We start from the raw sequence: 13739 nt of genomic DNA, 5'->3' as shown, positions 1-13739 counted from the left end.
TCCCCCTCCCCTTCCCCTGAAAATCCAAACAAGGGAAGAAATCAATCAAGTTCTAAAAAGAAAAGATTTTATTAAAGAAAGAAAAAAAAATACACTATCTCTGTATTACCAGGATGCAAAAATACAGGGTCTAACTTATAAACCTGGAGAGGCTCTCCCCCCCCTTTCTCAGAATAATCAAAGTAACAGCAAACAGAAATAAAGATATTTCTTCAGCAAACACACAATTGCAAATGTAGAAATCAATTATAAGACTCAACCGCCTTCTAATACTCACTATACTGAATAGAAGAAAATACTTTAGGAAACCTTGGAGAACTTGAAGAATATGTCTGGCCTCTCTTAGATCCAAAGAGAGAGAGGCAATCCAAACAAAGGACACAGACAAAGGCTTCCCTCCACAGAAATTTGAAATTATCTTGTCCCTTGATTGGTCCTCTGGTCAGGTGTTCCTCAGGTTACTGAGCTTGTTAACCCTTTACAGGTAAAAGAGACCTTAACCCTTACTATCTGTTTATGACAAGGAGGTATTCTGAAAGCCTCTCTGTGCTCCCCTTAGCTTAGGGTGACCAGATGTCCCAATTTTGTAGGGACAGTCCTGATATTCAGGGCTTTTCCTTATATAGGCGCCTATTACCACCCTCTCCCACATCCTGATTTTTTTCACACTTGCTGTCCAATCACCCTAAGGTAGCTCCACCCGTCCACCAGTGTGGAGCTATGGCTAAGTGGTAGAATTTAGCTCACAGAGAGCAAAACTTCTTTCATTCAGTAAACTCTGTATGCTCCATATCCTTGACTGAACTTGAAACATCCTTATCTGTGAGCATTGTACAGTGTACATGGTGTTTCATTTCTTTCTTGTTGACCTTGTCTTGCCCAAGTGAACAACAGGTACAGGTCTACTCTAATTTTGGAGTTGGAACACTATTTTTGTAAATCTAGGGCTCAAATTCTGCCTTTGAGTAGTACCTTTCTGCACAAGTAGTCCTATGAATTTCAGTTGGACTACTTTACTACTCAGTACCAGTAAAGATGGCAAAACTGCACCCTTAGTAACTAAAGGAAGCACAAAAGTTCAATACCACACGCACATGCACATCTTACATTACATACTTTTTTAAAACCTCATCAGTCGCCTAGGATTTCCCCATGCAGCACCTCTTGCTAATTCCTCAGCTGTCATGACTTTGATCTCATTTGCTAAGAAAATTCCAGTCTATTATTTTCTTTACAAAAAAACTGTTCTCCGTTAAAAGAACAAGCTTGCATAATGATGTAGATTTCAATTTCTATTCCCCAGTAAGCAGAAGGGTAAGCATGATGGAGATGGAGCACAATAAGTTACTGGGTGATGAGCCAGCTGGCTGTCAATGCAGTATTCCACTGCAGTTGCTCCCCAGTTGCTGGTATTGGTGCTTAAGACTTGCGAGACTGATAATCTAAGCTCCCTTCTCTACTTTAGGTCTAGATGGCCATTTTACAAACTTCCTACAACCTCATAGCTGCACCATCCCAGGAGCAGACCAGAGAATGAATTGGTTGGGTTACGATTCCTCCCTTGTGCTTGGGTGGAAGGTATTTTATCCTTTTCACAGAACAGTTTACTGCTCCCACTGCACCTGTTCATCTACTTTGGGGGTTGAGGTGGGTTGAGCCAAAGTCAAACCTCATCAGCGAAGCAGCACCATCTTCCCCTCTGCAGCTGGTGTTACTATCTAAGCCAGTTAAACAGAGGAGACCTTACTTCCCTGCATGGCTGAGTAAAGGCTGTGACAATTTAGTTCTCAGTGGTGAGCCTCTGTTCTGAGTCCAGATAAGCTACTGCTTGCCAGCTCTCTGAATTGTATGCACTTGTGAAAATGGGATTCATAGCTATGGAACTCTGTTGTCGGTTAGACATACACATTTGAATAGAAACTGGCTAATGTAGCCAAGATCAGTCTTTGTTATATTTCAGTTGCCTGAAAAAGGTTTGGTAACCACTTTCCCTAGTGAACTTCCAGGGGAGAGCACTTGGGTTGGAGTCTAGGACAAGTCATTTTAAAATGGTGTTTAAATCGCTCCTAAGAACTTTGGTTGAATAAACATGGAAAGGCCCTTAGAGTCTTACATAATACAATTTAGCAAAGATGCATGGTTTACAAATCAAGTATCTGAGATAAGCTGGAGGCTAAGCTTCCCTCAAGATGTCTTACAAACATCAGTTAGTTCATATTTGTATTTATTTCCCCATATATGTAATAAACAATATATCACTACAGAGGTTGTAATCAGTGGTGAGAAATGCAGCACTTCTCAAGCATTCCCCCAAATAACAGTAACAATCCTAGACACAGTCCATTCTTAAATGGTTTAAAGATATTTCATCAGTACAATGTAAGCTCTGGAGTGGAAATATTGCTAGTGTAATACAAAATATTTTATGTATTTGATATGTAGTGAATACAGAAACTCCCTGAGGGTTCGAGAGCTATTGGCCTAGGTTAAAATTCAGTTACATAAAAATTAAAACTACCAGCTGCTTCTCATCCCCAAATCAGAAAATCGCCAACTAGAGATGAGATCAAACCAAAACAATACCCACTTGACCCTCTAATACCACATCTTACCATGGTGTGTGTCTTGTAAAATATAAACATTAGTGTATCTATAAAGAAAAATTTTTAAGTTTCCAGGCAAATAGGATTTGTTCCTGAACAGTGTCTGAAGTTTAAGTAATTGCTAACATTTATTAATGTGGACATCCTGGTAAATCTGAATTCATCTGGACTGTTTTTTATAGCCAGCATTTATTGTAAGTGATTGAAGAGGACAAGTTTACATTTGACTGGGCTTCTAATTGAGTGGCCTTATGAAATGAGGAGTTATGAACATAGAGTTAAACATTAATTGATGTCCTCCAACATGCCTCATGACCCCTCATTACCCAATGGTAGAGCAGTGGCACTTGAAATAGGGAATAAAATCACTCATGGCATGCTACAGAACATTTGACCCTGAAATAAGAGAACTATGGGTAAATAGTTTAATATACAGATGTATGAAAATGACCAATCTAATCTCAGCTCTGTGTTTACATGTTTGCTTAGCAAAGCACGTGTGGGATAACATGCCATAGAAGCAGAGCCTTGTGGGAGTCAGTCTACTCCAAAGCTACAATGACTGGAAATAGGGGTTTGTTTGCTGCCTTGGGGCCTTATTCTGACACCATTACTCCCATTGTATAATACCTTACTCTATGAGTGGTCCCAGTAACTTCAGCTGCAGAGTAAGGTCGTATGCCATGGGAGTAAGAGTGGGAGAATCAAATTCCTGAATAGTAGTAAGTCATAGGACTGCTATAGTGCAAATCCAAATTGTGTGGTGCAAGGTGGCTTAATTTGTTACAGAGAGCTGTATGTATGAATAGCTTCTCCATTCATAATCAGTTTCAATTGGGTTCCTCTTTGTCACCTCCTTTTTGGTATTTACCATATGCTGCACTTGGTGTAGTTGTATCTGAATCTGGAGGCCAATTAGAAGAGTTTAAATCTATTTTGTATTACTGGTAAAAGACTAATTCAAATGAACGTAATTGAAACTGCACAAGCAACTTGAACAGTCTGTGTGCGCATGGGCACGTGCTGTCAGGTTGCCATACATCCAACTGCCAAAACCATGAAGCATGCTTTAACAGAATAAACTTTCATTGGCTGATCATAATGTGAGGTCATGAGACTGTTGCTAGCTGCTTATGAAGGAAATTAGTCTTCTACAAGTTAACACTTTCAGGGAAGTCACAGCACACGAATGGGTAAGTACTGGAGCAACTTTTATGAAATCAGAGTAATTAACAAGTAAGAGTTCCTAACTGTGTAAACTGCCTCTATTTTTCACAAATGCATTGTTTGTAAACCATTTTAGAGGGAAATTCTTCAGTAAATTGTTTTGAAAGGGGAATAGTTTAAGGTTTGTTTTCCACATCTATCTGAAGAGGATCATAATTCATTTTGGCCCATTGCCAAAGTAATGAATTTTATCACCTAGGCTTGGCATGTGCAGATAGATGGCCCCTTTTGTCTCTTTTGCCAGTTATTGCTTATTCTGCTAGGAAATCTTATGCATGCTGCTTGGAAGTGGCGCTGGCCCATCCAAAATACTGCCACGCGCTCTGACTACATATGAAGCCTGACTTAGCTTCAGCAAACCATTCTTAGCTGTAGCTAATACATAGGAAAAGAAGTCACTACGCTAAGGCTAATCTGCTGAGCAATGTAAAGTTGAAAACAACATTATTAATGTAGTTAATGAAATCCCACTATTAACCCTGAAACTTCAAATAGATTGAGCATAGCTCTCATATGACAAGATATGCCACATAAGCCAGTGGTAACAACAAGCATTTCAGAAAATAATTTAATAAATGTATCTATTGACATTTCCCATTAAAATGATATCACCTCTTCTACTTTGAAAGGAATGAATATAACCACAAACAATTAACAACATTTCTGCAGTGCTGTGTAGATGCACTACTGCATTATCAAGAAAATGTACTTTGTTCCAGTTTTTTTCGTGTGAGATGTGATTGCTACTGTGTGAATAGTAGCAGGAAAAGGAAAGCAATGCACAAGTCAAGTGAATGCCTATTATGTTTTCTTCTTCTGGTGAATGTAAGCCCCTCATTAAGATGTTCAGTCATTTGCATTAGAAGAAAACATTGAAGCTTGTTTGATGCATGGCTAGTTCTTTGTTCTAGACCCTAGTATTGGGTATTTCCATGAACAAAGAAAAGGGTCTTTAATTAATTGGACTGAAGTTATATATTTTGGATTTTGATGGGAAAGATTGTCTGGAGTTTCACTTTTGAGGTTAGCCAGATCTTGAAAATCTTCAATGAAGCCCTCAAAGGAGGAGTAACCTTTAGGTGATAGAACTCTTAATTTTTTTTTTATTCATATAAAAGGGTATTTTAATTTGTTTACAGAAAATACAGCAATATGCATGATTTCAGAATTAGGAAATACTATAAAATGAAAGGAATAGCATGGGTCTAAGCACTAAACATCTCACACCTTCTCTTTGACATGGTCGTTCAGAAAAATAATGTTATCTGCTATGATTATTGTGGCCTGCCGCCTCACATTGTTTTTATCTGTATATTCACCGTAGTCTATCTTCCAAAGGACTTTGCTGCTGTTTGTCTATACAGTTTCTCTAATGAAATGCAGCCACCGATGGTATGTGTGTGTGTGTGTGGGGGGGGGGGGGGGCGGGGAATTTTGGCAAAGGACACAAGGAATGTAATGGGATTTGGATCTTCAACATCCAAGCAGAGACCAGTCAGACCAATCTTTGGACCAAAATTTTCAAATGTGGATACTTAGTTTAACTCCTAAATCCATATGTAGATGTCCTAAATTAAAGAGCTTGACTGTTCTGAGGCAACAATGACCCACAAATCCCACTGAAGTAAAAAAATCTGCTAGTGTCTTCCCATCCTAAATACCCTCACACAATAAACTAGCTGGTGCTTAATTTCCCTGCTTTGAAAGGGTGAGGGGCCAAGTCTAACCTAACTACGAATTCAAATCCAGTTGAAAGGAGTGTCATTCTATGTACTTCAAACCTGAAACTTAGACTACTGTGCACATTTTGATTTTTTAATCCTTAAGAATAATGGTTATTACTTGAATAATTGAGAATAACTCCACTGAGGTCAAGAGTTATAGTGGTATAAAACTCATGTGAGACAAGAATCTGACACTGGTATGCAAGGCTGCTGCAACCAGATTTTAACCTTTGTAACTAAGCTCTGCAGACCATTCTAGCCCTGTTCTGTGCAGATGAGAACAGAGCAGATTTTCTTAGCTTTACCTATTCTTGTTTCTTAAATCAACAGTATCTTGTCTAAAAAAGACAGTAATGTGGATGTGCCTGCTAACGCTAATGGGACACATGCTTAACGTGCTTCTTGGAAGCCTAGGTAGGTTCTAAGCTAGGGAATCAAAGAGCAAACAAGTGGAGTCCATTGACATAATTGGGCCTAGATTACAAAAAGGAATGTTATAAAAGGTGTCAGAGATGGTAAGGGAGGGAGAGTAGGCACTGGCATCAAGTGAGCTTTCTGACCTTAGAGGAACTGGGGTACAGTGACCTGCTGTCATGTTTTTGATGAATGACCTGAACTTTTAACACACAAGGTTTGGAATGGAGATGGGTAATGCTTACATTACAAACCACAAACTACAAACAAATCTCCATCTGAGTTATATTAAAAATTTGAAACTCAGTGTAGGCCTGTCAATGTTTTGCTAAGAGTTGTCAGCCTTTCAAGTACCTGTGGTCCCAGCTGTGTGGGAACCTGGAACAGATTCTAGTTTTGAGTGAAACTGGTTCTGACTGAGGTTTTTCTTCAAGTTTTTGTTGTCAGACCTGAAACACAAAGTGAAACTTGGGGTGCAGAACCCCCCTGCCACCAAATTGAAATCATAGTATCCTCTGACGGGAAATAGTTAATAGAATTGTTATCATAAAACTTTACACAGCTACCAACAAAGGACATACTTCTACTGCAGATGTACAACTCTACATCTCACCTCAGTCCAAGGATGAAACTATATTATCCCCTCCAGATTTAAAGTATTGGAAATAACCTTAGATAAAAAGGAAAACTGCTACTTAATATGTATGGTTTACAAGGTTGAATATGAAATTAACTTTGTCACAGTAGAGAGGTTTAGTACTACAGTTTTGTGGTTGTCATATTTCAATAATCAGAGGGACACTGACATAAAGTGGCATAATCCCATGGAAAATGCAGGTGCACAACTTAATGATTGTACACACAACTCCTCTGGCACAAGATTTCAAACATATACCTCTTTCACTCCAATGACACTCCACCAATAAATAAATTAATGAAGCAATTTGTAAAATTTCTGGAGACCTTTTCCCCTGTTTTAGAAAATATTCTTTCACAGAGCAGATTGCACTATTGGTTCAAGAGAGTTTTCAAACAAATACATTTTTTAACGTAACTGTCAACAAACATGTTAGAGGTCAGATTACCTTACGGCTACATTCTTTGAGAATGGTTTCCTCTCATTTAAAAACAGTTACATTTTCTTATAAATATCATTTTAATGCCATGCATTTGATTAAGAGAACGTAATGTTGAAAAAAGCATGCTGAATCCCAAGGCTTCAGTGTATCAATCTTTATAGCACAAACTTTGAAACAAAAATCATGATTGCTAGTTACATTATCCAGTATATTACCTTTTTTCTTCCCTCCATGTGTATTTGCTTGAGTAAAGATGAAGAAAAGCAACAAAAGTGAGAGAAATCGGAAACTTCTCATTTCTTCTCTTTCCACACGAACACTGAGGCTTTCACTACTAATTTTCTGCTGCCAAAGAGACATAGAAGATTATCAATACTTTGGAAGAAATGGTTACCCATTAATCGTTAACCTTTAACCTTTAAGTGTTCTGTTCACTGTTCCAATATTTTCTTTCTGTGCCTCACTCTAATGCGAACTGAATTTACTTTCATCCAAATACATTTTCATTTTATGTTGCTTTTGGCAGAAATTAAATTTAGAGCTGGGTCCCTACCTTATTCAGCAATGCTCAGTTTTGAACAGATCACAATGAGGGTGAATATTCTGTTCTGAAATGCAGCTGAAGGTCGTGGGTAGTTAGCTCAAAGTTGGTTGGCTCAGTCTGAACATATTGCAAAATGACTAAAGGAAAAGACTAATCTAAATAGTTCACAAATCTAGAAACATCCAAGTTGGGGTTTGTGTGTGTAGAGGGGAGCCGGTGATGGGGAATCAAACATGATACGCTGAAATGCCTCACTTAATAAACAGTTTTGCTAACCTCAGCTATAATAGATGACTGCTTTTGTACAAGAAAAAAATGTTTTTTAGTTTAACATAAGCAGGCAGATTTTTATCTTGTGTGAGAAATTCATTAACAAAGCACAATTAACTGACATTTCCCTCCACTAATAAGAATAACTGCAGTAAGTGTAGGGGTGACTTCAAAGAAAAGTCATTGCATGGTACATTGTCTACTGGAAATCAGAGCAGGGGTTAATAACTGTGATGTGTACAAATGTCACTATAAAGGTTTGTACTCTTTGTGCTGTGACAGGGTGAACAGGCCTTGTCAAGTAGGCAAGGAGCACTGCTTGTTTCTGCCCTGGTCATGTGTGAGGTGTAGTGCTGAGGGCCCAGTCAGGCACTTGGAAGAAACATAGCAAACTATTTTTTTTTTAATTAAAGACTGCTTTGATGTGATAGAGTTCCTCCTAGGGATGGATTCTGACACCCTTTCTCTAATAGAGTAGTGCCTTATATTAAATGCAGTCCCACAAAGTTGACTGGAACTACTTTTGGGAGAAGGCGCTACTTTGTTGTAACAAACTCACTCCAGAACGCAAAGATTACTACCTCAAGAAGGGGTAGCCATGTTATTAACAAAAATGTTAGTCTGTATCAGCAAAAACAATGAGGAGTCCTTGTGGCACCTTAAAGACTAACAAATTTATCTGGGCATAAGCTTTCATGGTCTAGAACCCACTTCATCAGATGCATGGAATGGAAAATACAGGAGCAGATATAAATACATGAAAAGATGTGATTTGCCTTACCAAGTGCGAGGTAAGTCACCCCTACACTTACTGCAGTTATTGTTACTGTTATTAGTGGAGGGAAATGTCAGTTAATTGTGCTTTGTTAATGAATTTCTCACACAAGATAAAAATACCCGCTCCTGTATTTTCCACTCCATGCATCTGATGAAGTGGGTTCTAGCCCACGAAAGCTTATGCCCAAATAAATTTGTTAGTCTCTTAGGTGCCACAAGGACTTGTCATTGCTTTTACCTCAAGGAAGAAACCTTGCTGAATATGGGAGTGTTTTAACCAGTCGATCCAGTGCACCACTTTACATATAACTTGATTTCATGGTTCCTATCATCCTGGTTTAACTATAATTTAGAGCATTTCTATTATAAACTTGAAAAGGTCACTGAAGATCACTTTGCTTTTCTGAAATATTAGTAGATCTCTACAAAATTTGTTAAGAAAAAAAAAGTTTTAAAGCTAGGTTCCTACAGTATTAGGGAAGTGGGGGGGCTCAGCTGTCTCCATGGCACTGCCTGCCTGTAGACTTCTTGGAAATTGAGCAGCCAAGGACAAAGGGTTGCCTAGCCCTAAGGAGATTCCCTGGAGACATGAATACAGCTCCCAACAGTCCTGGATTTCCTGAAGACCTTCCTGGGTGTCCCAATAGCAGCCACAGCTTTTAGTCCCCCTCCAATAGAGCTGTGGTGAGGAAGAGGCACAGGACCTCAGTGGATCTTAGGGGAACCACCAGATTTGGAGGCAGGCCCTCTGCTTGGGCCAAGGCAATTAAACAGTATTGGGTTGATCTCTGAGTGGAGCCTGATGTGGCTTTCCTAAAAAATTCCCTCACATGAGATTTATGGAGTGGGAGATGATCTGGATGTTGCAGGTGAGCCTGCCTAATGCCATTGGATTAATCTTTACCCCACTGTGTAGATACCTATGTTTCATTCCTCATCTTGGTATCTCACCACCTGTGCTGGCAGGTGTTGGGAATGGAGTTTTGTGAACCTAATTCTCCCTTTACAGAACTTCAAATGAACTTTTTTCACTTGGCACTTCATGGGAGTTCGTAGTCTCTTAAGGCTTATTTTTGAGTTTCCCATTAAAGCAAAACAAAAAGTCCTCACAGCAAAGCACAAATATGACTGTATACATTCAGTTTTTTCCACCCAAAATCACAGTTCAGTCAGATGTGTTCAAATCTCTCTCCAAGTTTACTAACAGGTGTGGGAGTTGTAGTAACCATTATGGGAAAGCCATCCTGAGGTCCACGGGCACACTGAAATCCCAAGCTGGCTACTTTTAATCAGTTGTTTCCTTTTGTTATGAAAGCTTCACACAGCGCTAGTTAGGAGGACTACTTATGTGGTCAGGACATTGACTAACTGATGTCACCTGGAGATTACACCTGCATAAAAATATGGATCTTCAAAAAACCAAGAGAACTTCAGAAGTTCCTCCCACTTGAGGGGGAAAAAATGTAATGCACATTTGTTCCTGAATCTCAACTGGACAAATGTTTCTACAGTTCTGTAAACTTTTCAGCCTTCAAATCATTCATTTCACCCACATCTCATGGGTTCTTTTACAAATCAGAACTGGGACATCCTCTTAAATTAGGAAAAGTGGAGCTAACAGCAAAGGCATATGATTCAAGTGGAAGTTCCCCATTCCCCCAAGACCTGGAGGACCTCATTAATGTGAATGTAAGGGTCACAGAAATGATATTGTCAGAATAGTTAAGTAGACTTGGTGAGCTCTAAAGAGTATTTTGTAAACTCTCCGCTATACTTTGTTTGCAAGGATTTCCATTTAGAAATAGCAAATAGAGAGAAAATGCTTTAATAAGAACTCCAGAACTATCTGCATGGGATAGAATAGCTGAAACCAGAAGCTGAAAGATTAGAAAAATAGATAGGATGACCCATAATGGTGTTTTTTTTCTGCTCTCTCATCTCAACCTCTTAATTTGCATGATTGCTCCTATCATTCTCACTCATCTAACCTGTCTATGAGCACGTGGTGATCATCTTGGTATTGCAACACTTAGTAGTTTGTTATGCTGGCAAACCAGCTAACCCCTGTGTATGACCCATAATTTCACAGGCATTGCAATTGTAATCAGTACAATTCACATGTGTGTGAATATCAGAGAGATATAAGCAGACCAGCAATCACTAACCTATTCATTAGTAGTAGGAATCGAGGGAGATGATAAATGTTTGCCTATGTATCTATATCGTGTTAGTTTACCAATGTCAATAAATTATTGTATAGATGCTAAGTCCCTTTCATGTCTTAATTGCCTTTATATTATGTATGCGATTGTGTTCAGTTAACCTGAAGATCAAAGATGAGTCACTGCAGGAAACTGGTAATATTATCTATATTGTCTTCAGTTTATCTAGCTCTGTTCCTAATGAATAACCAGCAATTCCCTTATGTAAATCAGTGTTATTAGATTACCTGTGTATGCATAGGAAATGGAAGGTTAACTTCCATGAATAGGTCAGTATGCGCTCAACAAAGAAGGAGCTGCAGTCACATGCCGTGCTCAAAACACTTGACAGCCTGTTTCAGCTATAAAAGAGAAACCTTGGGCCTGATTCTGCATCTCTAGTCTGCTGAACTTTGAACAGGGAAAGGGGAACTTTTGAACAGGGACTGAGATCTTCCAAGTAGTTTCTTGGAATACCCTGGAAAATGAGTGGGAAGACTTGAACTGACTCTACATGTAAACTGCCTTTGGATTCTGGCCTGTTGGAATGATTCCAGAGAGACTTTCGTGCAAACTAGCAAATTTACCATCAGTGCTACAGTTCGGATCTGAGGATTTGCCAATCACTAGTCTATGATTCTTTAACCATTTAACTCTTTTTTCTTTTATTATTAATACATCTTTAGTTTACTAAGAATTGGCTCACAGCATGATATTTGGCTAAGATATATATATCAATATATATATTTAGTATCTCATCCTTTGGGATTGGTAGAATCTCATGTACAGTGAATTGGGTTTTCAGTAACCTCTCACTATATTAGACTAATTTGTCTGGATCTGGAACCAGGATCTAGAATGCCTAAAGGGGTCTTCAGTTTGGCTTTTTGTTAACCAATGTGGTGCTACAGAAGCTCATTTTGTTACTGGTTTGGTGACTCTGATGATAGAATAAAGCACTAGTCCTTGAGGTGTCTTAGCCCTGAGTGTTGCATTCTCAGTGGTGATCCATTCTAGGCAATGGTCACAGTTTATTTCATTGTTCAATTGGTTTTACCAATAAAAGCTATTTTCTAATGTCTACTCTGAACTCTTACTCCTTCAGCAAATTTACTTGTTACAGAACCCTCTTTCATTTGGTAGCTCAGAAGCCCAGATGGGTCTGAATCCTACATTAGAACTATAAACTGATTTGTTAGGCTTTATAAATAAAAACCTGGAGCAAATTCCATCATCTTATTTATTTGTATTACCTTAGTGCCTAGGAGCCCTTGTCATGGACAACCTCCCTCCCAACCCTTCGCGCCCCCCGCCCCCATTGTGCTAGGCGCTGTGCAAACACCAACCAAAAAGACAGGCCCTGCCTCAGAGGGCTTGTGGCTGTTTATGGGGAGTTCCTCAGAAGCCTGAGGGGAGCTTGAGAGAAAGCGTGAAGTGTTTTCAGCTCTGTCACACCCAAAAAACTCTCACAAAGTCAGTGGCTGCATGTGTTCATGATACTGCAGATATGTCACAGGTAAAAGGATCAAGGGAAAACAATGGGTAGTGAGGGAATGAACCCAAGTAAGATGTTTACGCTGGTGTGACATTACCCAGGGTACAGTCTGGACTGTCGAATAACTGTCTCTTCAGTTCTCCAATGGTGAACATAATAGTATAGACTGTCACAACAAGCTGATAGGAAAACATACTACCAGAACATTAGAAAACAAGCACAATAAAACAGGGAATAGACAAAAACAAGCAGACGTATTGTTAGAGATATGGAAAGGCCTCTGCTTTGTCTGGAAGTGACTCTGGTTCCTCAGTATGAGGAACCAAATCATGACTCATCTCCTACATAAGGGAGATCTGAGTTCTCTTCTGGTGTTTTGTCACACTTTGTTTTGTGACCTTGTTCAAGTAACTTAAATTCTCTAGGCCTCCATTCCTCATTTGAAAAATTAGGATGATGACACAATTGACCTCAAAGGATGCTGAGCCTTAGTTCAGATGAGGTTTAAAAGTGGTTTGGAGATTATTAGACTGAAGGGGCTATGGAATTAAAACAATTTAATATCTTTAACAAATTGTGCTTGTTTGTGTTCCTTCATGGCAATATCTGTCTTGGTCTAAAAGTTCTAACTGGGGTAGCATTTCTAACTAATATTCACAATTAACACTTTCCCTTCTCCCCCACCCCCATCAAATTCCACATTGAAGTCAATGGTCATGTTATTGCAACACTCCTATTTCCAGGTAATACTTCTGCTATATAAAGCAAATTCAGAGTTTGCTAGCAGCATTAGTAATTTGCCTTCAGCATTGACAGTAATACAAGCAATAATGGCTAGAAAACCAAGCAGTGCTCTGGGAATACTTGTACAGTATTAGAATGAGAAATCCCACAGCATGCATTTAAGATAAGTTGATGTAGCATAAAATTGCATGCTATGGCACATTAGTCAACAGAAAACAGATGCCATTGTTTTCTAAGGGAAGTCACTGCTCACAATGGCCCCTTGCAAGGCTATCCCGTTCACACTACATATGATCAGGGTCTTTTTCTTTTTCCTAGGTCTAATCTCCATTTGATGTACATGAGTAATTCCAATTAACGTTAATACACACTCATCAAGAGGAGACTGGATCTCCTACAATATAATGTACTTTAGAGGTAGAGGTTTCCTGATTAGATGAACAGAAAAAGTGCTTCTTACCTAAATTGTAACTTAGCCAATCCTGCCACATGTTTGACAGGTCACTCAATAAATGAGTTGCCAGATTTGTGTGAGCTGCTCTGTCTCATTTGGGTTGCAGACTGGCGCTCATTACTAAATTGTAGTCAGTAACACACAGAGATCACACACAAGCTTTCAGCATATAGGAAAGGCAGAGAAAGATCTGGTTATGCTTCAGCA

The 13739-nt window shown here is 39.0% G+C and overlaps 1 protein-coding gene across 3 annotated transcripts in view; it reads right to left on the bottom strand.

The window, feature by feature from the left end:
- The window catches only part of LIPC (lipase C, hepatic type), a 68517-nt gene extending 60865 nt beyond the window's left edge, over window positions 1–7652 (bottom strand). For 2 of the 3 annotated variants that reach the window (XM_039491687.1, XM_039491689.1), the window contains exons 1-2: window positions 7601–7645; window positions 7263–7392 (exon numbers count right to left, since the gene is read on the bottom strand). In XM_039491687.1, the coding sequence (XP_039347621.1) occupies window positions 7263–7344 (82 nt within the window). In that variant the 5' untranslated portion in view covers window positions 7345–7392; window positions 7601–7645. Of the gene's footprint in view, window positions 1–7262; window positions 7393–7600 lie in introns of all 3 variants that reach the window. The other variant, XM_039491688.1, reaches the window with a different exon arrangement.
- Between the last annotated feature and the right edge of the window lie 6087 nt (window positions 7653–13739).

This window comes from Mauremys reevesii, linkage group 10, assembly GCF_016161935.1.
Source record: "Mauremys reevesii isolate NIE-2019 linkage group 10, ASM1616193v1, whole genome shotgun sequence".
Taxonomy (NCBI): Eukaryota; Metazoa; Chordata; order Testudines; family Geoemydidae; genus Mauremys; species Mauremys reevesii.
The sequence above is the reverse complement of the archived record's forward strand: the minus strand, read 5'-3'. Positions and strand labels throughout refer to the sequence as shown.